The sequence below is a fragment of the Monomorium pharaonis genome, chromosome 6 (assembly GCF_013373865.1).
Source record: "Monomorium pharaonis isolate MP-MQ-018 chromosome 6, ASM1337386v2, whole genome shotgun sequence".
Classification (NCBI taxonomy): domain Eukaryota; kingdom Metazoa; phylum Arthropoda; class Insecta; order Hymenoptera; family Formicidae; genus Monomorium; species Monomorium pharaonis.
Genome location: NC_050472.1, coordinates 4,237,613 through 4,264,048, shown reverse-complemented (window position 1 = coordinate 4,264,048; position 26,436 = coordinate 4,237,613). Strand labels below are relative to the sequence as shown.

Below are 26,436 nucleotides of genomic sequence, written 5' to 3'. Positions count from 1 at the left end.
ATTGAACCTCGCTGAGTGCGTAACCTCGTATTCGTAATGTTTTATTAATGCTCTGTATTATTTATTTATTCCGTCCGAGTTTGTCCAGGTTTAAGGCCGGTCTTATAGCAACTCTCCAATCAAAATCTATTAGGTGTTAATATTTTTTAAATCTAAATTGAGATAAAGTTAATAGCTCGTAAAATTAATTTCGTTACTAAAAGTTGCATACACATAATTGCAAAATTTGAACTGATTAGTTTGTTTTTTCTTGTCCATTTTCTGCAAATTACAGCTAATTTATTATCTATGTAAAATACATATGTAATAAACATATGTACTTTTAATTTTTTAATTAAAATAATGAAAAAATTAGAGAGCCTTTTAAGCTGAAGAGAAGTTTTGAGTTTTCGATAGATAACAATTTATAAATTTAATCGTCCGTTTTATCATCCGTTTTAATGTAGTATATATGTATATAAATTATTCAGAATTGATGAACCAATCCTCTCGATTCCAATTCACCTGTGCTTGACGAGCATGCGCAGAACAAAACTGTTGCGCGCGTATTGTTTGCACGCGTGTTTTCTAACCTGACCGGCACTCGGAGAATGATTTAAAGATTACGATTTAAAGTGATACTCTAGATTATACAAGATCGAAAACTTAAAATTGGAGCAAAAAAAGGGAAAAAGAAGTAGAACAAAATTCAGATGTAAAAGTGTGCGAGACAACTCTTTGGGTTGTAGAAACATTCTTAAAAGAACCTTGTATTATTGATACTCCAACACGGTCGGGATAAAAGAGACTCCGATCGGAACTGAGAATCGTTGCGAACCTGGACCTTTTGCCGCTTTCGCCCTTGTAGCTTGACAGGCGAATCGGTTTGCGATGGAAGAGTGGACCATGACGCCAAACTCGAACGGAGATGTTTTTCGAAATCTATTGTTCTCGACAGATAGGACGCTCGTCGAGACCAAGCAGCTACAGTTTCTCTCGATTTACGACGGTAAGGAGCGTGGTCGGAGCTCGACAGAGTTCATCACAAATGCTCGCCATATACAGGTAAACCTCTGTTACAGAAAACAATGCTCTTCTTGGAGGCACTAATATGGTCGACTTGTCCTGGAACGGCATCCTCTGGCACTATAAGGATCTCTCGGATTTCTCTCGGGAAAAAGCCAGCTTGGTACAACAGCTAGACAGTGGGGTTTGCGACGCTGTTTACCTGACCAAGAACAAATTTGTCTGTGTGGGGGACAGTGGGGCTGTGCAGATCTATGAGATAATTCAAACAAACAAGCACGATCAGTTTCAGCAACTCGCATATACCTGTCAGCACGACGACACAGTCTTGACAATATCCATGTTTGCCAACCAGAGAAATATTGTCACTGGAGGAATGGATTGTTGGTAGGAAAGAAATTTTCAAAATGTACAACATTTTGAACCAAGGAAGAGATTATTAATCTTATGCTTGTTGTAGTTTAAAAATTTGGGATGTGGAGGATTTGATTGCGACTTACTCGTACAGCTTTGCACATACAGACATTATCACTAGTATAGATGTAAAGCCTATGTGCAATTCTATATTTGTATCCGTCTCTTTAGATAGTGAATCACTATTATGGGACTACAGACTACATCAACCAGCTAATTGTATATTTTATCTTTAATTGTTTTATCCTGCATCTTTAAATTTGTTACATTTTTTAATTTTTCTTTTTTTTTCAAAGGTATCTTTAGGAAAAATAATTGCCCATTATCGGCAGTATCTTGGAACACTAATTTGGATCATCTCATAGCAATAGGCACAATCGACGGCAGCATTGTATTAATTGACACAAGGAAAACGGAAACTCCATTATTCGAGTCGACCGAATGCGATAGGAGCATACACAAGTTACTGTTCAATCCAAATTCAGAAAGGTAAGAATTTTTCCAGAAATATCAATTTACTTGACTGTACAATAATTTATACAAAATGTTTCTTATACAGTATGTGTTGTAATAATGATAATAAATTTAGGATAATTTATCTATTTTCCAGGAAAGACCAATTAGCATGCTGTTGTGATAACGAAACAGTAAAAATATTTGATAGCTATAGAGAAATGCTGCAGGTGTATGAAGATAGCAGTCATAACGATTTTGTACGAGGACTCGCATGGTGTAAAGATGATTTATATTCATGTTCTTGGGACGCAAATGTGATTAAACATGTAGTACATATAGATAATTAAAAGATATAGTCTAACAACGATAATTCAAGTTAATAATATATTGAAATTTTTTATATTAAAGCAATTTTTTACTTTATAACAAAATATTAAATTTATTGAAATACACCTCGATATAATAAACATTCTCTCCTCACCTCAAAAAATCGAAAACTATACATTACGTATTAACAATGAAATATTGCAATGTCGCAATTTAGGGAGATGTTAATGTGAAGATTCACAAGAAATGTGCATTCAATTTTCAGATCATATCTTTGCTACAATACGAGAACGGTGATACAAAGTATGACGAATATTAAGTCTATTTAACACATTGAAAACATTCCTTTTGCATTTATTTAAACTTGATCATTGCTTCAGACATTTCTACAACGTAGTTACGATACTCTCTGTTTGTTCAATATATTCTATTTTATTGCAGAAAAAGAGAAAAATATTCGAAATATAAAGTATTATCACTACGTATAACAGTAATGTAAAGGAGTCAAGTGTCGATGTAACAGAAATTCCTGTAGATCCTATGGATCTTCGGAACAGAATCGCGTAATACTCTTAACATAATTTAAACAAGTCTTTCTTTTCCTTTTTGCGCCTACAGTGTGTACGGTATATCAAATATCCAATAGGATTTTATTTACAATAGTCGATAACGTGACAACGTGAACAAAATATCACAAATAAAACTTTATCATTATAAAATGTCTAAAAAAAAGTTAGAAAATCATTTCCAGTAGTTGAAGGTGATATAAATTAAAGATATACTATAATGTAATATATGTGTATAGTAATTCTGGTAAAATAAACATGCAACTGCTCTGTGATGCATAGAATTTACGTACATATATTGTTTGTACCACAGAGAAAATTGCGAGTTACTTCTCCCGAACACACAGTAGATAACAGTTGTTTATCGTAAATATATTTTGAACATTTAAATTTTTGTTTTTATATTTGTTGTACTGCAATTTGTAGGACTGATTTGTAGAACAACTGTGCATAAATAATTTCTTGTAAGTACATTAATATCAAACTCGTTTATGCATACAACTTACATGAATAATGTGAAATTCATCCGGAAAGAGATGTAGCAAGAAAGACAGTATAATTTTACAGAATCTTCCTTCACATTATTACTATATATCTCCCATTTTGTATTATGCTGAATTCGTACACGCGTGCACGCATATACATGTTACTTTGAAAAATTAAAAAATGTATTCAAGTCGAGCTGATGTGTCGTTTTAATTAAAAATACTCTGATATTCTATTGATATGAATCTTCATTATCTCAGCTTTTAACTATCAGTGCCCCAGATTAGATCTGCGATTACAAATTCTATAGCTACATGATCGTTCTTGCATATAAAAACTTGAAAAGAGTAGCGTACATAAAGTTAAACATGATTACTGTTTATTCATGGGAGAAGCAATGTATATAACATGATTGAATGTGTATCTAATGTGTTGAATTGCACATTGAAGATTTCATACCGTATTGAAAATATCAGGTCCTCAAACAATTTATATCTGTGGCACCAAGTTTATAATAACGAATGTTCATGTCGATGAGAATACATGTAATATACCAAATGGCTGCATAGTTTCGCTCAAAGACTATCTGCATGCGCACTTTGTTCATTGTATTACAGAAATTATTAAAATCGTTATGTACAATTGTCTTTTTATATACTGAGATATATTGCGTTGAGACTAACGCGACATGTAGCTCTCATATCGACATTCGCCATTGTTACTTTTATCTATGTATAGCATACATAGAATCGTATATTCTGCTGCTTATTATGTCAGTTTTTTTTTAATAACACGATCTGTCTTTTCTTTTCCCATATTATTGATAATGCTTATCCCACATTGTTGAGCATTTATATGTATTACAACTCCTTATCATCGTCTTCTGGTCTTACATCCCCATACATCCAGATATTGCGATGATTGTGTTTCGCGTCCTCCTCAGCTTTCTTATATTCCTCGATCTGCAAATAATAACACACATACGTATAAATATAAATAATTAATATTCTAATATACATATATGTATACGAGGGTGGTCTGAAAAGTTTCCGATCTAACAAAGAAACAAGACATTTTTTTCTTCAAATTTATTTTTATTTTTCAACATAGTCTCCTTGTAATTCTACACACTTCTCCCAGCGATGCTCCCATCTTTTTAACCCGTCCAAATAGTACTCGGCGTTTTTCTCTGCAAAATAATTGTTTACGAAGGTGATGGCCTCTTTATTTGATGAAAATCTCTGTCCTCCGAGCGCAACGTTTAGCTTAGGGAACTGAAAAAAGTCACTTGGAGCTAGATCTGGTGAGTAAGGAGGGTGGTCAAGCAGTTCAAACCCTAATTCGTGGATTTTCGCCATGGCAACCACTGAGGTGTGAGACGGCGCATTGTTTTGGTGAAACAAAATTTTTTTTCTGCAAATGTGGCCGTTTTTCCGCAATTTCTGTCTTTAGCTTGTCAAGTAATGATGAATAGTATGCTTCTGTAATGGTTTTTCCTTTTTGAAGATAATCGATCAAGATAACTCTATCTCTATCCCAAAAAACAGTCGCCATCACTTTCCTAGCCGAAAAAAGTTTTTGCTTTTTTTGGAGCTGATTCCCCGTTCGCAATCCACTGTTTTGACTGTATTTTTATTTCTGAGGTATAATGGTATATTCAAGTTTCATCTACAGTAATTAATCGGCGCCAAAACTCTGATTTATTGCACCTAAACTGCGCCAACAGAGCGTTGGAAAAGTTCATTCAAACACATTTTTGGTCTAACGTGAGCAAACGCGGCACCCAACGCGCGGACAGCTTTCTCATGCCTAAATCTTCATTTAATATGTGACAAACACGTTCTTTAGACATATTCATAGCCTCTGCTATCTCTCTCACTTTAATTCAACGGTTGTCTACCACCATTAGGTGAACTTGAGCGATGTTATCGTCAGTGGTTGCAGTTTTTGAACGTCCCGAGCATTCATCGTTTGCCAAGCTGGTACGGCCACGTTTAAATTCAGCTGCCCAAAATTTCACAGTGGTAAATGATGGTGCAGAATCCCCGTACACAGCATCCAACTCGTCTTTGATTTGCGTAGGCGTATTACTTTTCAAAAACAAATATTTAATGACGGCTCGATACGCGATTTTTTCCATTTTCACAAAACACTCACATCGACTCACTCAAACGATTGTCAAACAACAACCGCGCGTCCAAAATGGCTGAAATTTTAAAAGATACCTTTTAAAAGATACGCAAACAAATTCCCTAACTTTTGTTGACAAGTGCTACTATCTTCATGTTGAGGTCGGAAACTTTTCAGACCACCCTCGTATATATATAGTGTAAAAACAATCAACTAATAATTGGCAGGTCCTAAGTTTGAAAACTGTCCAATATTCCTCAGTTTCATAAGAGATTAATTAAAAAGTTAAAGCGATGTCATGTGGCTCGCATAAGTCATAGATCGCGTGTTTAAATCCACATCCCATATATAGATTTTTTCTAAAATCTAAATCTAAAACTATTTAAAGCAAGCACACAATAAGCTTTTTAGCCTACAATGCATGATCTTCAGGCATTATTAATTAGAAAATTAAAAATTATGCCTGAAGAAGTACAAAATGAAAATGGTAACCACAGGGATTCATATTTTAATAAAAATAATTTTATCGCAGTTACAAGAATACGGCAGAAATGGACTTACCAATTTAGTAAGTCTCCTATCTCGATGCTTTTGAACGTGCAAGAATCCGTCGGAAATAAGACCTTTTCCGATATCTTCGTTTGTACTGGGATGCATCAGCGTCACAGCAGTTACGTTGTTGCCTAACTTGTATTCGACATTCAAGAGCAGAATTTTATCCAATACGTCTTCTTTAAATGCGTCCACTGCCGCTCTCTTGTCATCCGTCTGTAAAATATTATCATTAAACGTTTACAGATGTCTTTTCGTTGATAAATGTATCTTTGAAAAATAAATTGTGTAAGAGATGACGTGTAACTTTATTATGAAAGCGATCAACTGGTAGTAGTCAGTGGGTCCCAAGTTCGATTCCCTGATGACCTCTATTTTATCAAAATTCTATAAACCCTATATACATGTATATATAATCTTTTACTTACATCACTTGGAAGAGTCACACAAGCCAGTGCATACTCGTGAGCGTACGGCTTGTCGGTTGCAAAGCGCGCAGGCAAATCGGCAACTCGCGTAACATTAAGGGTTTCTCTGTTGCCGTAATCGATGTAGAACACACTGACATTGGTACCGGAGACCTTCTCCGTTTTCACGCGATACCATTGATCGTCCCCGCTGAATTTCGCAACCGCTAGATCACCCCTGGTTGGCTTATAGGCACCGGGAAGCGGTGGATTAGCAGCCAACTCCTGGCGTAATTGTAAAAGCATACTCTCCAACAGGGTACCCTGATCGACGAACTGAGCGTAGAAATGTAGATCGTCGGTAACCTCGGAGATCACAACCTTTTGATAATCGATCTTTCGCTCCTGCCCTTCCTTTTCGTCCACTATCTTATCGTTCTCCACTGGCGCTTCCACGCGATTCTTCCAGATCTGCAATGTAAATCATATATTTAAGTATATAAGTTTAAGTTAAATATATACAAGTTTCCTTAAAGGGATACTAAAGCTGTTCTGTTTTATCGATTATTTTGCTTATTTTTAATTTACTAATCTTTTAATTGTATTTACAGAATTAAAAATCCTTTTCCACAATTAAAGTACAGACGGTAACATAATGCGCACGTAAGAATTTTATATAAAGAACGAAAAATAATTTTAATTTGTAAATATTAAATTTTTTTTCGTTTTTAAAATTCTTACATGCACATTATGTTACCATCTATACTTCAATTGTGAAAAAGGATTTTTAATTCTATAAATACAATTAAAAGATTAGTGAATTGAAAATAATCAAAATAATCGGTAAAATAGAACAGCTTTAGGATTCCCTTAATACATTATTTAATAATTCAATACATTTACTTACATTCAATTTTTTTGTTTTTGCACGTTCTTCTGCGGCTTTAAGAATTCTCGTGAGTTCTCCTGAATCTGGGAAATTCACAACCTCTGCCAGACCTTCCTCAACAAGAGCGACAGACATATTAACGTCGTTCACCGTTAACCAGCCAATGAAACCACTCAATTTGGTCTCCGTGTTCTCGATCTTAATCTCCACGTCTCGTTGGAAACAATGTTCCTTGGTGAAGGCGAGAGCTTTCTCGCCACATTCATCTGCTTTCACCACCCCACCACCAGGTAATGTTCTTTGACAACGCGGAGTTCTTATTCCAGCCAGCACGAACGTGATAACGTAATCCTCTTTGGGAAGATAGAGCTTCAATCGCGACCCACTCGTCACGAACTCAACCACCGCTCTGATTCCCTGCGCTCGTTTAAGCGATGTCAAAAACGCTTTCGCCTTCGAGGGATCGTTCGAGAGATCCACTATTCTGTGAACTGGAATGTCTTTCTTCGCGTGCAGTCCGTGTTGCGATTTTTCCGCCTTGCTTTCAGCCACTTGCAAGAGATTGTAATGAGAGGAACGCTGATCGTCGTTCTGTCTATACTTGACCACTCGCGCGAGACCTCGAGCGACCAATGCCTCTGCGATGTTCCTATTGGCATGGTAACAAGATAAAAAATATTAATTATTAATAATTCTTAGTGCAAACCAGTAGAAGACAAATAGATCTTACAGAGATCGATTTATGCTTACGTTTTGCCACAGGTTACGGTGCAGCATAGCTTCTCCGGAAAATTATCCCTGGCCGGCTGTGTATAATCGACAACCACCTTCACATTTTTCCTAATGAATTTCTCCCGCAAAAATTCTCGCGCCTCCAACATCCACGGTACGTCGTACAAAGGTCTGTAATCTTTCGGCCGAGCAGTATTGTTGCCGTCTTCGGTGTTCCTCTTCTCACGAGTGGGCGGTCGAATACTGCTCAGAAATACTTTCTTGTTTTCCCCGTTTTGTGTTCGGACAATGAGAGCGTCCGCGTTAACGATCTCTACAACGGTGCCGGTAAACTCGATCTGAGGTCCAGACGGTTTGTAGTCTTTCCATAGGCGCAAACGTGCCTCCTTCGCGGCCTTCTCGGCGAGATACAACTTTTCCGCGCCGGATCTACTGTTACTGATCGACCAGTCCTGGCATTTTGCGAAACCCTCGCTCAGAAGAATTTCCGCGATGTTTCCTAATGCAAACAAAAAAATAATAAATGTAAAAATTAATTTCAATTGTTTCGAATATTTATTGTACATAATTTGACACTCAATTGCCAGATTTATTTAACTATAAATTTACCCTTAGGATGAATAATGCTGCCAATAAAGTTATTATTGTTGACCGACTCGAGTACTATCTCTACGTCCCTATGTAAAAGCCGCGACTCCACAAAGTATCTAGCTTCGTCCGCGTAAGGATCGCCGACAGAATTCTCGCGACGTCCGTTGGGCCAGCCAGGACAGCGGACGCCCGAAATCATCAACGTTATGTTATAGAAATCGGGCAGGAGAAAAGCCTTCACAGTGGAGCCGTCGAAAACGAACTCGATTACCGCCTTGATCGGTTTCTTGCCAAATTTCTCGACCAATTTCCGTGGATCATCGACGGTCCATTTGATATCTCGTATGTGCTCGGCGGTCGGCGAGTCCGACCACTTTCCCTTCTTCGCGACTTTCGCGATATTTTCCAGTTCCACCAATCGTTGCTGCTCAGCCGTGGGATTACGATTGTCCTTTTTGACGGTCACCAGACCCTCGGACACCAAAGTTTCGATCACATTCTCGCCATTCCTGTCTGTATAATAATCACGCAATTAGATGCATGGAAATTTAATTTTAATGTCGACTGCCGCAAACGACAGATACCTTTTCCTAGCCAGACAGTTCCATATGTTCTAGGTGTATTGAGCGATTTCTCAGTGGCGAAGGTAACATCTTGACCAATCAACTTTCGGCGCAGAAACTCCCTCGCTTCCCAGGCGTACGGCTCATCTTTGGTCTCATCCGTGCTACACAAGTACGTAAGAATAATTAAATTATTATTTATAAATTATTGTTAGATACCAAGACCTGCTTTGATATTGGGTTCCTTCGTTTATTATTAATATACTTATAAAAATATTTTCTTACTTAAAAAATCAGTAAATTAAGAGAAAATTTATAAACGGTTCTGTCCAATACACCATTATATAATTTTACCTGTCATTTCCTTTCCAACGTTCCAATTTTGGAGCAGTAATGTTGCACAGAGTGATCGTCACTTCAGGCGGAGGACCACCCATAGGTTGTCCACGGATGACAACGGTGTCTCCCGAGGTCACCTGTAAAATTAAAATTTTACATCGCAAGGAAGCCCAAGATATCTCAAAAAATATCCAGCACCATGTCTCAATTTAGACCATCAATTACGCAATTGCTAATATCTTTCATAGAACTTTTCCGAATCGGCGACGCACCCTATCATTGCTTCGCGAGAGATAAATTAAAAAGCGACAAAATCCTAATTCTCATTTACGTGACGAGTAGCATCCGATGGATGCTCCAAGCACGTAGCAGGCCGCCACGGCGACGATACTCCAGATCGCAACCATATGTTCTACGACGTAACTGGTGGGATCAACATCATGTCGACGCGGCGCAAATAGAGATAGCACGCAAATAAGCCGCCGCGCGGGAGAGGCCGGTGGCACGTTCGGATCCTCACCTGCTTCACCACCCCGTTCCGCAATTTCACCGGTGCCTGAGGTGCGCTCATGGTGTCGCGTGATGACCCTCGACGAACGAGAAGATCGGTGTGCGATCAACGTCGGTGCGATCCCGTTCCAGCGATCCGCACGTGCGCTCTCGGGTATCGAGGTCGGTACGGTAGCAGCTGCGCTCGTGACTCCGCGATTTATCGCTCGTAGCGTGTCGCGGGGGGAAAAAAAAGAATAGGAGAATCACTCTCGCGGGCTGTGGACGGGCTCAGGAGTGACGAGTTGTCATATTGGCTGGCGACTCGCTGGGCAGAGACAGGCGACGACGGCCCACGGGCTCTCTCGCGCTTCCTTATACACGTATATCGCACACGACGGGCTGCTCGTCTGCGAGGTGGCTGCTGGCTGCTGTTCGGCGCGAGCGCGATCTACACACCGCGGTGGACACGCTTCGAAATTTGCTTGGGCACAGTGGTGATGTGGCAACACGCGACACACGCCGCGCGACACGGTGTCGCACTCTACGCTCTGCCTTCGACCTCGCGTGCACGAGAGCGGCCGGTCTGCACGAGAATTTAGTGCCAGGAGGTTCGTTCGTTTTAGCACCTCTGCCACTGCACCTGGCGAACGACGATAATCTCCCCCTTACTCCTTCGCCTTCCCCGGTCAATTTGGAGTATCACTCCGAGTGTAGATAGTGTGGAAGAGGTGCTCTCGAGAAAGAGCACACTCATTCCGTGAAGAGGTTAATAGCGTTTTTCACTGGCAAGAACTAAGTGCGCACTAGAAACTCGTCGAGTTCAGGCGACACTGTCGGAGTGCACTGAAAGTGCGAGTTTTTTGCATTCCCAACTAAACACGTCTGTTATTCTCAGTGCCATCTCAGTGCAGTTTTGTGGCGTATTTGGGCGTATTGTGCTACTGTATAACCATGGAAAGTTTGACCGATTTGACTATTTCTTTTAAAGTCAACAATGATATAATAAATATTACTCTTCTTCTATTATTTTATAAGCTGTTGTTCTTGCAACGCGAAAATGACTTTTGAACTGTAACAATAATATAATATAATTTTTAATATAGAACATGTAAGTCTGGCCAGTTGGTGTCGTTATTATTTAAAGATCTCCTTTTTTTGAAATTATAAATATTTATTTACTATTAGCATACATTACAAGAAACGTTTCGACTCTCTGTTTGGGTCTTCTTTAGTATTCTTTCGATTTGTAAACAATATTATAATGTTCTCAATCCAAGGTCTGATTAAAATAATAGGCAAGCGAGAAGAAAATCAATAAAAATGTATGTATCTTAAAATCTTTATTGTAAAATTATTAATTAAAATATTATATATTCCTTGAAATTATTAATTATGTATCATATTAAAAATATATAATTATTAATTATGTATTATATTAAATATATATATATAATGGATTATAATGGATATTATTTGTTTACAAAGGAACACTGTTTGTTGTAATATATGCGAATAATATTTATAATTATAAAAAAAAAAAACCTTTAAATAATTATAACAACGTCCAGCCATACTTATATAGTTTATATTAGGAATTGATTTTTATTTCGGAAAAGAGCTTATGAAATAGATAAATATAAAATAATATAATATATTTGTACATATAGTGTATATATATAAATTGATAAATATAAAATATAATATATTTGTATATATATATATATTGATATTTTTATACAATACGTATTATTGTTTTACGTAATGCAATAATTTGCAGAAACAATATATAATATATATGTATGTATGTGTACTTACATCCTTATCCGCAAGGTTATGCACTACTTGAACAAAATTTTCGATCTTTGGAATTTTTCGCGGATCTTCTTTTAATAAGTCATCTTCATCACTACTGGATGATGACGAAGAAAGCAACTGTAATAGTCCAAATGCTAATCGTGCATCTCGTGAATTTGAAACATCGTCATTATCCCGCGAAGCCATATTGCACTGAACTGACACCGTCTCTCGGAGCTCGTGCCGAATTCTCGCACTATAGTGCAAAAACTCGGCACTAGACTTCCCAGTGAAACAGCGCGCACCGTCTTCGTGCGCACCGAAACGTCCAGTGAAACACATTGTCCGCGGCTGGTGCGCACTGAGTGCGCACTAGTGCAGCCAGTGAAAAACGCTATAAGTTAAACTCGTAGGTGTGAGAGGACTTTAGAACGTTGCCGACACGAAAAGTGTCGCGAATATATTTGCTAATATTTTTTAATATAATATATTATATTAAACATTTATTAACTTTAGAAAATTTCTCAGACCTTTTATAAAATCAAACACTTTCAAAATGTCAAGAGAGTAAGTAAAAGTTGACATCTTTTAAAAAATTTTATATATATAAATTCTTTCTAAAATAACTTCAGATTTCTCATTTTATAATTTCTTTGATGAAATTTTATCAAACAAAAGTTGAAAGTCATTTTTAAAAATCAGAATAAATCTTAGAATTTTTAGAACTTTAGATTTTACATATATGAAAAATTTCAAGAAAAAATATAAACATTCTCAATATTTTTGAAGAACTCCAATTACACGCACATATGTGTGTATGTATCATGTGTTATATTTCTCATACTATCATTAATTTCAATTGTTTTAATTAATAAAAATAACTTTATAACAAAACCAAGGTTTTAACTAAGAAAATTTAGAGTTCAAAAATTTACTAGTAAATTTATCAAATTTCTGTATTGAAATTTATTGAAAAAATCTAATAAAATATGTAGACGTACTCAGTATTTCTAAAATGTTATAACTGAGTATGTTATATATATTAATCTCATGTTAATTTTCATTTTACTTTAATTAATGAAAATAGCTTCAAGTCTAGGAAACTATGTAACTAATGTTTTCACTGGAAAAATATCGATTCTAAATTTATTACTTTTATTAAATTTTTCTAAAATTTAATGTTTAAATTATTTTGAGTGCAAATTTAAATATTAGAGATTAATATTGATATTTTTATTCTTTAATGTCACTATGAAACAGTTCTAGAAAAATAACTTTGACTATAAAATTGATTTTAATTAAACATTAAGTATCTTAATTAAACATAAGTATTTTTTCTTCTTAGAGATTATTACAAATTTCTGGAAATCAAGATTAGGAATTTCTGAAAGAAAATACTTAGAAATGAAATGATTTCTTTTTTTTTATTGCGCACAATATGTTTACATCTTTATTCTACTTTTAATTTAAGATATTTTCAATGGAATGATGTAAGTGTGAAAATAACACGTAAAAGTATAAAAAAATGTTAATGCAAGATGAAAACGATATGTAAAATACAAGAGGATGAACGTTTCAAATCAAATGACGAGCTATTTTTTCTTGTCGATAGAATTGTGCACGAAGACATATCTACTAGAGGATATTCTGTTAAGTTGCTACAGAAATCAGTATACCTCTCCAGTGAACGCAACATCAAATTCTGTCGGCACTAAAAACAGAGTGAAAAAAGCGCCCGAACATTAAAATTAAAAGAAAAAATTGTCCCTCTCGCGCTTTTCACGGATTTCTAAAGTCTTTGGATTCGAGATTTATTATATTTGTCGAGTCTTGCAGTGATAGGTATTAATTCTAAACTTAATCTACTTCCTCCATCCTCGACGCCTCCTCCGAGTCACCCTCCAACGTCGGCACTTCCATGTCCATCTTCTCATCTTCGGCATTTGACGTGTCCTCGTCATCAAAGCCCAAGCCGAGTTTGATCATTCTGTAGATTCTGGATGCGTGCACCTGGGGGTCCTCGAGCGCGAAACCAGACGATAAGAGAGCAGTCTCGAAGAGCAACATAACTAGATCCTTAACAGATTTATCGTGTTTGTCTGCCTCGGCCTTCTGTCTCAGATTCTCCATGATGGGATGATCGGGATTGATCTCGAGATGCTTCTTCGCAGCCATATATCCCATGGTGGATGTGTCGCGGAGCGCCTGCGCCTTCATAATCCTCTCCATGTTCGCCGTCCAGCCGTACTGTGATGTGACGATACAGCAAGGAGAGTCGACCAGTCTATTGGAGACTACAACTTTCTCCACCTTCTTATCCAAAATATCTTTCATGACCTTGCAAAGATTCTCGAATTTTGCCTTGTCCTCCTCGCGCTTCTTCTTCTCGTCTTCGTCCTCTGGCAATTCCAGACCTTCCTTCGTGACGGACACCAGCTGCTTGCCATCGAACTCTTTCAGCTGCTGGACGACGTACTCATCGATGGGCTCTGTCATGTATACGACTTCAAAACCGCGCTTCTTTACGCGCTCCACGAACGAACTGTTGGCCACTTGCTCCCTGCTCTCGCCAGTGATGTAGTAAATGTGCTTCTGGCTCTCTTTCATTCTACCAACGTAGTCCTTGAGCGAGCACATCTCGTCGCCGGAAGCGGAAGTGTGATATCGCAGCAGCTCCGAAAGCTTCTTCCTGTTCTGACTGTCCTCGTGGATACCCAATTTCAAATTTTTACTGAATTGTTCGTAGCACTTCTTGTAGTTCTCCTTGTCCTCCGACAATTCTTCGAAAAGCTCTAGGCATTTCTTGACTAGATTCTTTCTGATGACTTTCAAAATCTTGTTTTGCTGCAGCATCTCACGAGAGATGTTGAGAGGTAGATCCTCACTGTCCACGACGCCTTTGATGAAATTGAGATACTCTGGGATCAGGTCCTCGCAGTTATCCATGATGAAAACGCGACGTACGTACAACTTGATGTTATTCTTCCTCTTTTTATTTTCGAAGAGGTCGAAGGGCGCGCGGCGCGGGATAAACAGCAGCGCTCTAAACTCCAACTGTCCCTCCACGGAGAAGTGTTTCACAGCCAAGTGATCCTCCCAATCATTGGTCAAGCTCTTGTAGAACTCGCCGTACTCTTCCTGAGTGATATCATCCGGATTTCTCGTCCAGATCGGTTTCGTTTTGTTCAACTCCTCATCTTCAGTGTATTTCTCCTTAATGGTCTTCTTCTTCTTTTTCTTTTCATCCTTCGGCTTGTCCTCATCTTCATCCTCGCCAACATCCTCGATCTTCGGTTTGTCATCCTCCGTCTTTTCTTCCTCCTTTGTGGGCTCCTCCTCCTCGTCTTCGCTCAGCTCCTTGTCACGCTCCTTCTCGACGACGAGCTTGATGGGATAGCCAATGAATTGAGAGTGCTTCTTCACGATCTCCTTGATTTTTGATTCCTCCAAATATTCTGTCTGATCCTCCTTAATGTGTAGAATGATTTTGGTGCCTCGTCCAATTGGTTCACCATTGTCGGGTCGAACCGTGAACGAACCGCCAGCAGAGGACTCCCACAAATATTGTTCGTCGTCATTGTGTTTGGAGATGACGATGACTTTATCAGCTACGAGATATGCCGAGTAGAAACCCACACCAAACTGACCAATCATGGAGATATCAGCGCCTGCCTGCAGAGCTTCCATGAATGCCTTTGTACCGGACTTGGCAATGGTACCCAGGTTATTTACAAGATCAGCTTTGGTCATACCAATGCCACTGTAAAATTAATAAAAATTCAATTTAAAGACAACTGTTATATTAATATATTGCATGCATATAAAAAAATATTAAATCAAGTCAGCAGTTTAATTAAAAACAATTTTATTATTTCAATAAAATTTCAATGAAACAAATATTCCATTAGAATAAGAGCATGATGTATTTAATTAATATTATTATGTAGATTGCTAATGTAACCTAGTTTTTTCTGTCAGAACTTAATTCTATGAAAGTTCAATACTTACGAGTCAAGAATGGTCAAAGTACGGTCGTTCTTGTTCGGGACAATCTTAATGAACAATTCTTTGCATGTGTCCAGCTTAGATGGGTCCGTAAGAGATTCATATCGAATTTTATCCAACGCCTAGACAGATTTACAAAAAATATTACGTTATTAAAAAAATTTTGTCATATAATTTATCATTCAAATGTGTAGTTATCTTTAGTTACAATTACCAAAACCTATGTATCACAATCAAGAAAAAAAATTCGAGAACATTATTATATAAGAATTCTAATTACGATTTTTAATCTATGAATTAGAAGAAAAATTGGAAATGATATTATATATGAATTTTAATCGCACTTTCCAAAACTACAAATTATAATAAGGAGGATAATTCAAGTACATATACATTTTTATCCCCCAATGTATATCGCAATAAAAAGAAAAATCCGAGATTATCGCATACAAATACGATATAAAAAATTTATTAAATTCGATAGAATGTTAAATGTGTCGAGGAATACTTGAATATGTCAAATTGAGAAACGAGAATCGGAATAATATTGAATAAAGCCAACCGAAATGTAGGGCACATGGCGTCGACAAAGAAATTTTTTCTTAACCAAATCAGCACAAGCCACTTACATCGGACGAGTTGGAGATTAATTCTCGGATGAAAATCTCCTTGTTCGAGTAGAAGGTGTTGATGATCAGGCTCATCAACTGAGCGATCTCGGCCTGGAAGGCGAAGGTCTCCACCTCGCCGGCGTCCGTCATGCTCACGTCCTCGGGCATTTTCTCGCAGGATTAATCCGAAAGCTGCGGAAACGCGGAATAAAAGTCGCAGATGCCACACCTCGGGGAATTACGAATTCCTCCGAATTACCGGAACAAATTACGCTAGAGGAGAGTAACGGAGAGACTCGACGAGACGATGTGTCACGCACGCGGTCGCAGAAACGAGTGTCCAATGGTGGCGCGCGGCGTCGGCTTTTATCGACGCGGTTGAATATTCTAGAAGGCGCCGACGACGGAAGCCCGCCCGGCTTCTAGAACCTTCTATCAAGCGCGTTCCTGGCGGCCGAGTCGTCACGTTCGTCGTCCGTCGCGGCGAGTCGCGACCCGTGGGGAAAATCGTCCGGATGATTAAGCGCGCCGAGTCACGCGCAACTTTTCGAGCGGAACGCGCCCGCTCGCCTCGGCCGGTCGCCCAACGCTCGCGCGACTCGCGTTGTACAGGAAGCGCCGACATTCTCCGGCTAATGCTGGCCAATCTAGAATCATCGCGATAGGTCGACGCGTTTTCTTCAAAATAGACGCGACAACGGCCTTGTGTGGTGTGTCCGTGTGTGTCGGGTGTACGCACGTGCACACAGCATCGACCACGCTTCCACAAAAGCGTCGCCTTCTACCTTGGAGCGCTTGGGATGATTTTAGGCGCGAAAAAAGCGTGTAAAGAGAGATAAACGCTTTCGTCTTACTCAGCTGATTCTTTGAAATTGTGCTACGAAAATTTTTCGGCATTAAAAGATAATCGTAAACATGGCCGTGGAAATAACTCTCGTAATGATACTCTGATATCTATACATATATATATATATCCGTAATCTGTAAATTTTCGAAATTCCTCCGTGGATTTGTTGCTTGGAGTACTCGGAGTCGTTTGATGCTCCGGGGAGTCGTTTGAGCGACACGTGGGTCGCGGCGTCGCGGGCTTCTCCCATTCGGTCGTTGGAGATTGTCCGTCCGTCCGTCCGTGAGTCGTCTGCATTCTGCATCGGTGCCGCCCGCCTCTTCTTATCGGGGAACGAGAATCATGGATCCCGACGTCCTGTCGCGGCTGATACCCCAGAGCAAGGAGCAGGTACGGGCGTCCTGCAAGAAATGCGGCTACGCCGGGCATCTAACCTATCAGTGCCGCAACTTCATCAAGGTCGATCCCAATAAGGAGATCGTACTGGACGTGAGTAGCACGAGCTCGGACAGCGACGAGAATTACGTCACGCCGTTGACGGAGCTGCGCGAGCGTGAGCTGCGGAAGAAGCTGCGGGAGGCGAGGAAGCGGCGCCGGGAGAAGAAGAACGCCAGGAAGAAGCACAAGAGAAAACGCGAGAGCTCGGAGAGCAGCGAGTCCGAGTCCTCTGAATCGTCGTCATCCTCGTCATCGTCGTCGTCGTCGTCGTCGTCGTCGTCGTCGTCGTCGTCATCGTCGTCCTCGTCCAGTGAGGAGGAAAAAAGACGCAAGAAAGAAAAGAAGAGGAAGAAGAGCGCCAAGCGTGGGAAGCGCAAGAGACACAAGCGGGATGACAGTTTGCCCGGGCGCGACGGCGACAGGAAAAGAAAATGAATTGTTTATGAGCTCCCCGGGTGTTTCGTTCCTTCTAGTTCCTTCGGTCGTTGAATATTGATGCATAGTGCGTGACTGTGACATTTTTCGTAAGTCGCGTTGTGCTCCGATTTCCCATCGACGAGGGAACATCTCACTCCAACTCGAACCTTGTAATTAAAGGAATTCTAGAAATATTTTTTTCACTTATACAGAGAGCTGTGATGTTCTGAATAAAGAATAGCAGAAAACAAGAGCGTACTGATAAAATCGCTAACGGTTTTTCTATTAAATTATTAAATTGATTTCCCTCGTTTATCTCTTATATCATATCTTCTTTTTTATATTTTTTTGTCCTGTTATATTTTATCTAATCTCTAACGTAATCTTTAGCAAATGTAGATATTAAATACGTTTATTCTCATAGTTTTGTGTTATCTTGCGAAGTTTTAGACGCGGAATGACGCTGCAAAACGCTCAGGTCATCAGTAGCATACGTGTCTATTCGTACACGTTTTCTAAATATATTTTATGTGTTTACGAAACGTACATAAAACTAGCATGTGCTATTTGTACAGTTTTTTTATTTATTAAAAAACGGAAAATAAGACTGTCATAAGTTTCTTTTATTGTTCGAGAATTTTATTTTTTTAATTATATATTATTCTTTAGAAACTATTATGTATAAATTTCGAATTTAGGGTGTAAGAATTACATTAAAATGTTTACGAAAAAAACCGTTTATTTACCGGAGTAAATATTTTATCAATTTGAAAATGCCGGTAACAAAATGAGAAATTACATAATCGTGACAGATATATATATATATTTCGAGCATTTTCCGTCGTATTATATATAAAATTCTGAATAAAGGAAGTGATCCATTCGAAAATAACTGTAACAATACTAAAAATTCAGTTCCATTCAAATAAGGGCCTAAACACAATGCCAGGCAATAGGCAATAGGAATAAAAATAATAAAAGAGAGAAAGAGAGAAAGGATCTCTCTTTTTCTCTTTCTTTATTTCGTGTTCCTATTGCCCGTTGCCTGGCATTGTGTTTAGGCCTTAACTCTCATAACTCTGAGAAAGTATTCTGCGAGCTGATGCTTGTCCCAACGTTTTTTATCACATTCTTTAGAATGTCAGAGGACTGAAAGAAATGGTATGTTATTGACAATTTTTAGAAGCGCGAAAACACTACATAAACAGTCGAAGTGCTGTACGTTTGAAAATTATTTGGATTATTTACGTTTTATATATACACGAATAAATGAAACTTTTTCATATGGACAAGCAATGTTTATAAAAATTATTATTGGATAACATACAATGCAAAAAATAGTTAAATTAAGATTGTTAATATAGTTGTCTTTAGCATTGATAAAATAAAAACATTAAAATTGAAAAGCAGGATATAATTTTCATAGATTATTGTCTACGTAAATGACATAAGACATAGTTTACATAGTTTGTAATACAGATTATTTATATTTTATAGATTAAACAATTCTGAAAAAATCTCCTAACTTATTTGAAAATGTCAATAAGAAAACGAGGGAAATCAACAACTGTCGTTCGCGCCAATCGATCCAGTGCTCCAATGGCTGACTCCATAGCACTCCATAGGCGTTCATAGCGATTGTAGCGACTCGAAATTTTTGTTGACCATTGATATCGATTCGATGCGTTTATTGTCAACTTCCAACGCAATTCAACTTCCTCAACGCAAAGGTTGAGGAGAGAACGAGATATTTTCTTTTGGGATCATTTCGCGATCGTTATGACGCGACACGCGAGGAATTGCACCGCGGGTGCGGTGTACACGTATCACGAGAAGAAGAAGGACGCCGCGGCGTCAGGTTATGGTACGAACACTCAACGGGTGGGCAAGGACTCCGTCAAGGATTTTGACTGCTGCTGCCTGACTCTGCAGCCATGCAGGAATCCAGTGATAACGTACATATCTTACGGATTATGTGACCGTTAAGTTTAACGCCCGGTGAAAAGCGCAGACAATAGGAACAGAACGAAGGTGTATAACCTCAAAAGAAGTTGGAAAATAAAAATTAAATGTGTCCTATTGTTCTACATACCTATTTTTTTTATCATACGCTGATACATGGTTTTTTACAGATTGAACTCTATCACCTGTGTTATTCTTTGTTCCTACTGCCTGTACTTTTTATATATTTTTATATTTTCAAAAGGCCTCACATGTATTTACATATTTTTATACTGGGTACTCTTTATGATCAAAGATATGAAACTGTTGTAGGAAAGACGGCTATCTATTTGACAAAGAGGCAATATTGGAGTACATTTTGACAAAGAAAAGAGAATATGCAAGGAAACTGAAAGAATATGAGAAGCAGAAGCAAAAGGAAGAGGTAAGATTATAGATGAGCTTTATGAAAATCATTGAATATATAGAAAGGTTTAAATAATTAATATATTTACATTGCCATATTTATTACAGGAAGAATCACAAGAACAGACAGCCAATGAAGAACTAAAGAAGCTACAAAATTTTCTTAAGAGTGAAAAAACTATTGTATCGAGCAGTCCTAGTACATCTGATGGAGATTCCGTGTCTAATATGAAGAATGGCAAAGACAAGGTGTTACCAAGCTTCTGGATACCCTCAAAGACCCCAGGAGCAAAGGAAATTTCTTTACAGAAACCTGACAAGACTATTTACTGTCCTGTTAGCGGAAAGCCGTTGAAAGTAAAGGATCTGATTCCAATAAAATTCACAGTGGTTAAGGATCCAGACGACAAGAGATCGCTTATCGTCAAACAAGCACGATACATGTGTCCCATTACGCATGATGTCCTGGGCAACAATGTTCCTTGTGCCGTAATAAGAACAACGTAGGAGCAACAAATAATTTTGCTTGAATCTTGAATATTGAATATTTTGTCATATTGGTTGATTACTTAAACCTCTTGCATTTACAGCGGCGACGTAGTCACAGTAGAATGCGTGGAAAAGTTGATAAAAAAGGACTGGATTAATCCTCTAGATAATTCCAAATTGACGCCGTCTGATATTATTCCTCTACAAAGAGTAAGTGATATAAAAATAGTATAAACAATATGAATAATCATCGTAGAGAGTAATATTGTTTTCCACTATTTTCCAGGGTGGCACTGGTTATTCATCTGTTAATGATTCCTTAGAGGGCAAGCATGAAAGACCGGTGTTGCAGGCGTGAAGAACCACACGTTTTTCTCATCGCTTGATTGTTTATAGATGTTTTTAACTTTGTCAAAAAGGTACAAATTTTAATCTAAATGTAGTTAAGTATTAATTTATGATCATATATTTTAATTAATTTACAAATTTTTACAATAAAACAAACTGTGTTTCTAAACATAACTTGATATGTATCACATTTTATTAATAGACATTATATTACATTAATAGACTATACTACAATATATAGACGAGAGTTATATGTGTGTAGAAAAAGAACTGCATATACGATTTTATTTGGTGTATTAAAAATTAAAGATTTTATTTTATATAAATTTTTTTATACATGAAAAATCAAAATTCAAGATCTTGCTTGTAAATATCTTGCTAATAAAATCATTTAGAGACGAGCAAGAAAAAAATATGGTATTTAAAAGTTAATATAAGAAAAAAATTAATAATTTAAAGTTTGCATTAAAAAAATAAAAAACTAGTCGAAGTTGCTGGATAAGCAGCATTTTGTTAATATATATTAGAATAATTAAAATATTTACATGTGAAAGAGAGAGAGAGAAAGAGCAAAAAGAACTGCATGTGCGATTTTACTTGATATATTAAGGATTTTAAATTTATATAAAATTTATATAAATCTCTGTATATGAAATGTATTATATATGCATGTATCATATGTGAAAAACCAGAATTCAAAATCTTTCCTATAAAATAGAATAAAATATATTCAGAGACAAGAAAGATTCTGAATTAAATTTCGGGTTTTGTGAATGGATGATATAATAGAACCGTCAAGTAGAATTACATATTAAAAGTAATGATTGAATAATAATTAAATTTAAATAAGAATTTCAAAATAATGTTTGGAAAATGTTTCACATAAATTGTCAAATATATATAGTAAATCATCTATATTAAAATATTCATTCTACATATACTGAAAACGATATATTTTAAACAAACGTTTTAATGCAGTTGGATATTATTATCATATATTCTTATTATCTTATTTATTATTATAAAGATAATTTTTTACACATATTTTTACATCATGCTTATTATTATAAAGATATAATTGTGTGTGTGTGTGTGTGTGTGTGTGTGTGTGTGTGTGTGTGTGTGTGTGTGTGTGTGTGTGTGTGTGTGTGTGTGTGTGTGTGTGTGTGTGTGTGTGTGTGTGTGTGTGTGTACATTAATTTATACTTCAAAGAAGGAAGAAAACAAGTTGAATTGTCATTTAAAAAATTTTGAATTTTGAATTTAAAAAATTAAATATTTTTCTTAACTTTGCACTTTTTCTTAATTATACTTAATTTTAAAAAAGTGCTAATTTGTGCGCTAATTGTGAATGTTTGCATTAAGCTTTTTTCTAAACTAATGTTTTACTTATTCTATCATATTTCGTCAGAACTTGTCACTTTTACCCCAGCCAGGCCATGCCTTTATCGCATCTTCCGATAGACGAATGTACAGATTGTAGACTTTGTCAGCATTATTCTTCTGAGCTATACGAGCCATATCCTCCAATGCGATCTCCCATTCTTCATTATTGGCTATAGTAATATTCGTAGACTCTTCATCTATTAATGACAAAAAACAAATTAATAAGTGATTGCGATAAATAAGCAATATTTTGATTTCTATCTGGTAGAGGGAATGTACAGAAGAAAGCATACAAAGAGAAAGCATGCATGCTCGAGTCTTTTATCGATTTTCGAGGTTTTTTATCAGGGTTTGCGAGTTATCAAATTTTTTTTTTAGTCATTGATATAGATACGATAATATAGATAACCCAACTTGTAAAGATTTAATACACACGTAACATTACTTTATTATTATTATTTTTTGCCATTTTTATTTTACTTATCAATTTTCTAACTGAGCAAAAAAGATATTAAAATTATATCGATGGCATAATAAAGCACAAATTATCACTAATTTATTTTTAAGAAAGTTATGTAATAAAAAAAAATAAGATAAGGAAAAATTAAATTGAAAAATTTTTCTTGGTATAATTTGAGTTTTCTTCGTTTTTGTGGCATTATAAATTTATTTAGGATAATTTGAAAAATTCTATATTATATAAAAATTATACAAAATTTAAGAAATGTAGGCCTAATTTTACATATGTAAAAACTCACCTTGCCAGGTAACGCCGTAGTTCGTGCCTTGTAGACCTGGAAAGATGATAGTTTGCAGCTTCTCACACAGATTCGTGAAATTCCTCGCGATATCACTGTCGATATTAACTTTGCGCACTTCTTTGTAGCTCCATGGATTCTCCTCACTCGAAACATGTATCTTGAATTTCATCTTAACCATCGTCACTTCAATTCAGCAAACGCTAAAGTGGAAAGGAACGTTCCAGCAGGGAACGTCGATGTTAGAGATTTATAATCCAATCTCTATGGTGACAAAATGACAAGATAAAAACTTTCGATTAGTCTGTCGCTTTTGTCAACTTCTCTTCAATATATACTAAATGAGTATTACGTTATCAGAAAGAATCCAAGAGTCGCTTTAACCAAAAATGGCATTTCTTCTTTCCTACTTTTCACACGTCAGTCTAAGTTTGACTCATTATTATTTATCAAAGAAAATTCTCCAAAAATTTATATTGAGTAGTTCGTTTGACAATCTTGAATATAACATAATATTAATAAATTCTTTAATGTTTAATGCATGGATTTTAGCGGCGAAAAAGATGTCATTTAAATGACTGAAAGAATTCTAAATCTAAATCTATTTTAGAAGGCATCTCATACAAATGATAATTTTTAAATATTATTTTGAAGAGATTTTATTAGGTCTTTAAAAATTATTCTGAAAAATGTGTTCTCTTAGTAAAGCTCGTTGAGTAGTTTTTAATTAATGAATTACTACAATGTAGGACAACGCAGCCACATTCATTTTTGTAATAAATAAATTTAGTAAATTTTTATTTTTAATATTAAAAAATTTAAAGCAGCATCAGCTTTTAGATCGCTAAAAGATCTTTTCGAAAAAGTGCAAAACATTTTTATTATCTTAGGACACAGCAAAATCTTGGCAAAATATAAAGGATATTTTTTTATTTATGTATGGCTCAAACATAAAAAAAGTTTGATATTTTATCAAGTAAGCGGTTCGAGCGTGGTTCTATATAATTATTTTGATGATCTAAACAGAATTACTCTTAAATCTGTATCTAGCTAAATTTTTAGACATTTCAAAATTTTTAGCAAAACCGCTCGTTCCGTGCAGTGGGAAAGAACGGGGACGGTGGCGCCATCTCGGACGGCGCGTTTCTCTCGCAGAGAACGCGCGCTCCGCCGGGTAAGCGGCAATCTGCGTGACGGCAATCGCCTGCATTCGCTGAGTTCCGACGATTCGCTCTCGTGCTCGTCAGGTCTGCGCGCGCGTTCGAAAGACGAGCGCGTTTCAAGTGTCGTTGTGCGTGCGTTCGTTCGCGTTTACGTTTCATCTCGTGTCACGACACACGGGAAAGAGAGAGAAAGAGAAAAATCCGTCGCTCGGGTGTTCGCGGATTCACGCGGCGCGGGAGATCGCGCGTGCCTCGAAACACCGACGACGACGACGACCGTTGACACGGAAGATGTGAGTGCGCTTAAACTTCCGCGATTTCGACAGCGAGTTATCCGCGAAAGTTATATCTCTGGCTTATCCATCTCGACGCGCGTCTCGCGACTTTCTTCTTCCGTTTAGCCTCGTTCGCGAGCGAATTAAGCTTCCGCGCACGAATTTTCGGTACGCGGCGTGCGACCGGCGGATTATGTGACACTCATCGCAGCCGACGATAAATAACGTAAGTAGGACGTGTAAATGCATCGATTGTGTGCAAGCCCCGCGCGCGCGAGCGCGCTTAGCTCCAATTTAATCGTTTGCGTACCACTACCGGGGCTTTATGCGCGCGGATAATAGAAATTCTTATTGCCGAGGCGTAGGCACGAGGTGTCCCCGTCCGAGGACTCTCCTCGAGCTCTGAACGTTCTCGCTGCGTGTAACGTACGTTTCTTTCCTTCGAGCGATTTTTTTGCGAACCGCGAAGATTCGAACGAGAGTTTTATTACTCGTAGTAAGAAGAAAAGCGCGGGAATTTCCGACTGGAGCTCAGACGGAAGATTGAAAAGAAAAAAAGGAGCGTTCAATCCGAACAGTTCGGACACTTGGAAATTGAGCGCTTGATGTAAATCTGTTACGTGAATTTCACGATTTTACTTTAAGACTTTTGGCGGCGAATACGCGTGTTTTGTGTAAAAATAAAATGTTATTTCGCACCTTTTTTTTACTTAGTTGATTCATAAGCTATTTGCATTTCAATTGCACGATTACTTCCAACGTATATACGTACATAATTTTGCGTTTTAGCACTTAATAAAATTTGATGATTCGAGCTGTTTCGAGCGAGGTAAACGTTCCACATCTACGTTTGGTCACTAGGACGTTTACCTCGTTCAGTCAGCTGACATCGGTCGCCGGCCGACGCGCCTTCGCACGCGCGCGTGGACGCGGTCGTCGTCAAATCCTCGCGAATTCCTCGCAGCGCCCGCTTGCAATTTGCTCGGTGGTCCGAGCAAGTGAGGCGAGCGAGAGGACAGCCGGGGGGAGGGGAGGGGGGATACGGTTCAACGGCTGAAGGAACCGGGAGGCGACGTATCACAATATCACGTCGCACACACCAGACGATGATATAACGCGGTCGCGTCGCGACGCGGCTCTTATCGCCCGCCGCGGACACGCACACGCGCGCGAGCGTGCACCCGAGAATCGCGCGTGTAACACGCACACGCGCGCGCCTCGTGGCACGAGCGCCGGTCGCGAGATATTTCCCGTCCCTCCCCCGTGAACGTGGACATTGACACGTTAACTGCCATTAAACAATTTTGCTCCCGGCGCTATTTTTATATCGGCGCGCACATGTTTTGTTTTGATTTTTATTTCTACACTGGAAAAAAAAAAGATTGAATAGAACAAACCGAGCCTCTGGATTGAGTAGATTTGTTTACGTCAATCGCAATCGAATTGAATTGTGTAAAAATTTAGTCTAATGGGCAATCTGATGCAAGAGTTTTAAGTGAAACATTTAGTCAATAGTAAAAGGTTAAGACAATTAAAGTGTAGTTAGGTGGACATTATAGATGTTCCTTCGACTACGGTAGAGGTTCATC

General features: G+C 37.7%; 7 protein-coding genes across 9 annotated transcripts in view; 4 read left to right on the top strand and 3 right to left on the bottom strand.

Moving 5' to 3' along the window:
- Nucleotides 1–108: 108 nt before the first annotated feature.
- On the top strand, nucleotides 109–4,654 carry LOC105837540 (methylosome protein 50-like). Of its 2 annotated transcripts, XM_036288222.1 has the most exons (6): nucleotides 109–988; nucleotides 1,062–1,392; nucleotides 1,466–1,638; nucleotides 1,716–1,908; nucleotides 2,030–2,149; nucleotides 4,428–4,654. In XM_036288222.1, exons 1-6 carry the CDS (start codon nucleotides 871–873, stop codon nucleotides 4,468–4,470), a joined length of 978 nt encoding a protein of 325 aa, XP_036144115.1. In that variant the 5' UTR covers nucleotides 109–870; the 3' UTR covers nucleotides 4,471–4,654. The 2 variants fall into 2 exon arrangements, with proteins under 2 accessions (XP_036144115.1, XP_012537862.1); XM_012682408.3 differs by lacking the exon at nucleotides 4,428–4,654 and having other exon boundaries at nucleotides 2,030–2,298.
- On the bottom strand, nucleotides 1,922–12,151 carry LOC105837539 (staphylococcal nuclease domain-containing protein 1). The gene is made up of 10 exons (XM_036288208.1): nucleotides 11,765–12,151; nucleotides 9,978–11,018; nucleotides 9,473–9,594; nucleotides 9,140–9,282; nucleotides 8,574–9,068; nucleotides 7,983–8,463; nucleotides 7,251–7,881; nucleotides 6,365–6,814; nucleotides 5,946–6,152; nucleotides 1,922–4,216 (listed from the first exon to the last, which is right to left on the bottom strand). The coding sequence occupies exons 2-10, from the start codon at nucleotides 10,026–10,028 to the stop codon at nucleotides 4,115–4,117; spliced, it is 2,682 nt and encodes an 893-aa protein (XP_036144101.1). The 5' UTR covers nucleotides 10,029–11,018; nucleotides 11,765–12,151; the 3' UTR covers nucleotides 1,922–4,114.
- A 997-nt stretch (nucleotides 12,152–13,148) lies between these two features.
- Nucleotides 13,149–16,701, bottom strand: LOC105838378 (heat shock protein 83). The gene is made up of 3 exons (XM_012683903.3): nucleotides 16,378–16,701; nucleotides 15,752–15,870; nucleotides 13,149–15,503 (listed from the first exon to the last, which is right to left on the bottom strand). The coding sequence occupies exons 1-3, from the start codon at nucleotides 16,525–16,527 to the stop codon at nucleotides 13,601–13,603; spliced, it is 2,172 nt and encodes a 723-aa protein (XP_012539357.1). The 5' UTR covers nucleotides 16,528–16,701; the 3' UTR covers nucleotides 13,149–13,600.
- Nucleotides 16,702–17,029: 328 nt separating this feature from the next.
- On the top strand, nucleotides 17,030–18,663 carry LOC105838421 (protein SREK1IP1). The gene has a single exon (XM_012683972.3). The coding sequence runs from the start codon at nucleotides 17,549–17,551 to the stop codon at nucleotides 18,077–18,079; it is 531 nt and encodes a 176-aa protein (XP_012539426.1). The 5' UTR covers nucleotides 17,030–17,548; the 3' UTR covers nucleotides 18,080–18,663.
- On the top strand, nucleotides 18,093–21,532 carry LOC105838412 (nitric oxide synthase-interacting protein homolog). Of its 2 annotated transcripts, none has more exons than XM_012683960.3 (6): nucleotides 18,093–18,231; nucleotides 19,559–20,016; nucleotides 20,336–20,447; nucleotides 20,537–20,931; nucleotides 21,019–21,127; nucleotides 21,204–21,532. In XM_012683960.3, exons 2-6 carry the CDS (start codon nucleotides 19,841–19,843, stop codon nucleotides 21,273–21,275), a joined length of 864 nt encoding a protein of 287 aa, XP_012539414.1. In that variant the 5' UTR covers nucleotides 18,093–18,231; nucleotides 19,559–19,840; the 3' UTR covers nucleotides 21,276–21,532. The 2 variants fall into 2 exon arrangements, with proteins under 2 accessions (XP_012539414.1, XP_036144100.1); XM_036288207.1 differs by having other exon boundaries at nucleotides 18,103–18,231; nucleotides 19,609–20,016.
- Nucleotides 21,533–22,525: 993 nt separating this feature from the next.
- Nucleotides 22,526–24,272, bottom strand: LOC105838428. Its single transcript, XM_012683984.3, has 2 exons — nucleotides 23,410–24,272; nucleotides 22,526–22,848 (listed from the first exon to the last, which is right to left on the bottom strand). The coding sequence occupies exons 1-2, from the start codon at nucleotides 23,588–23,590 to the stop codon at nucleotides 22,673–22,675; spliced, it is 357 nt and encodes a 118-aa protein (XP_012539438.1). The 5' UTR covers nucleotides 23,591–24,272; the 3' UTR covers nucleotides 22,526–22,672.
- Nucleotides 24,273–24,652: 380 nt separating this feature from the next.
- LOC105838385 (protein cycle) overlaps nucleotides 24,653–26,436 on the top strand; it is a 38,323-nt gene continuing 36,539 nt past the window's right edge. The window contains exon 1 of the mRNA XM_028190618.2: nucleotides 24,653–25,073. The gene's annotated coding sequence lies outside the window, so the exon portion shown is untranslated. The remainder of the gene's footprint in view (nucleotides 25,074–26,436) is intronic.

What these genes read in the sequence shown, in the direction of transcription:
- LOC105838421 (XM_012683972.3), top strand. Translation starts at nt 17,549, where the DNA reads ATGGATCCCGACGTCCTGTCGCGGCTGATACCCCAGAGCAAGGAGCAG.
- LOC105838428 (XM_012683984.3), bottom strand. Translation starts at nt 23,590, where the DNA reads ATGGTTAAGATGAAATTCAAGATACATGTTTCGAGTGAGGAGAATCCA. An exon ending in CTACGGCGTTACCTGGCAAG is followed by an intron (nt 22,849 to 23,409) that starts GTGAGTTTTTAC and finishes TGTCATTAATAG; the next exon opens with ATGAAGAGTCTACGAATATT.
- LOC105838378 (XM_012683903.3), bottom strand. Translation starts at nt 16,527, where the DNA reads ATGCCCGAGGACGTGAGCATGACGGACGCCGGCGAGGTGGAGACCTTC. An exon ending in TAATCTCCAACTCGTCCGAT is followed by an intron (nt 15,871 to 16,377) that starts GTAAGTGGCTTG and finishes AAATCTGTCTAG; the next exon opens with GCGTTGGATAAAATTCGATA. An exon ending in ACTTTGACCATTCTTGACTC is followed by an intron (nt 15,504 to 15,751) that starts GTAAGTATTGAA and finishes TTAATTTTACAG; the next exon opens with TGGCATTGGTATGACCAAAG.
- LOC105837539 (XM_036288208.1), bottom strand. Translation starts at nt 10,028, where the DNA reads ATGAGCGCACCTCAGGCACCGGTGAAATTGCGGAACGGGGTGGTGAAG. An exon ending in AACTGTCTGGCTAGGAAAAG is followed by an intron (nt 9,069 to 9,139) that starts GTATCTGTCGTT and finishes ATTATTATACAG; the next exon opens with ACAGGAATGGCGAGAATGTG. An exon ending in ATAGGAGACTTACTAAATTG is followed by an intron (nt 4,217 to 5,945) that starts GTAAGTCCATTT and finishes TATTATTTGCAG; the next exon opens with ATCGAGGAATATAAGAAAGC.
- LOC105838412 (XM_012683960.3), top strand. Translation starts at nt 19,841, where the DNA reads ATGACGCGACACGCGAGGAATTGCACCGCGGGTGCGGTGTACACGTAT. An exon ending in AGCAGAAGCAAAAGGAAGAG is followed by an intron (nt 20,448 to 20,536) that starts GTAAGATTATAG and finishes TATTTATTACAG; the next exon opens with GAAGAATCACAAGAACAGAC. An exon ending in ATATTATTCCTCTACAAAGA is followed by an intron (nt 21,128 to 21,203) that starts GTAAGTGATATA and finishes ACTATTTTCCAG; the next exon opens with GGTGGCACTGGTTATTCATC.
- LOC105837540 (XM_012682408.3), top strand. Translation starts at nt 871, where the DNA reads ATGGAAGAGTGGACCATGACGCCAAACTCGAACGGAGATGTTTTTCGA. An exon ending in ACTGGAGGAATGGATTGTTG is followed by an intron (nt 1,393 to 1,465) that starts GTAGGAAAGAAA and finishes TGCTTGTTGTAG; the next exon opens with TTTAAAAATTTGGGATGTGG. An exon ending in TTCAATCCAAATTCAGAAAG is followed by an intron (nt 1,909 to 2,029) that starts GTAAGAATTTTT and finishes TCTATTTTCCAG; the next exon opens with GAAAGACCAATTAGCATGCT.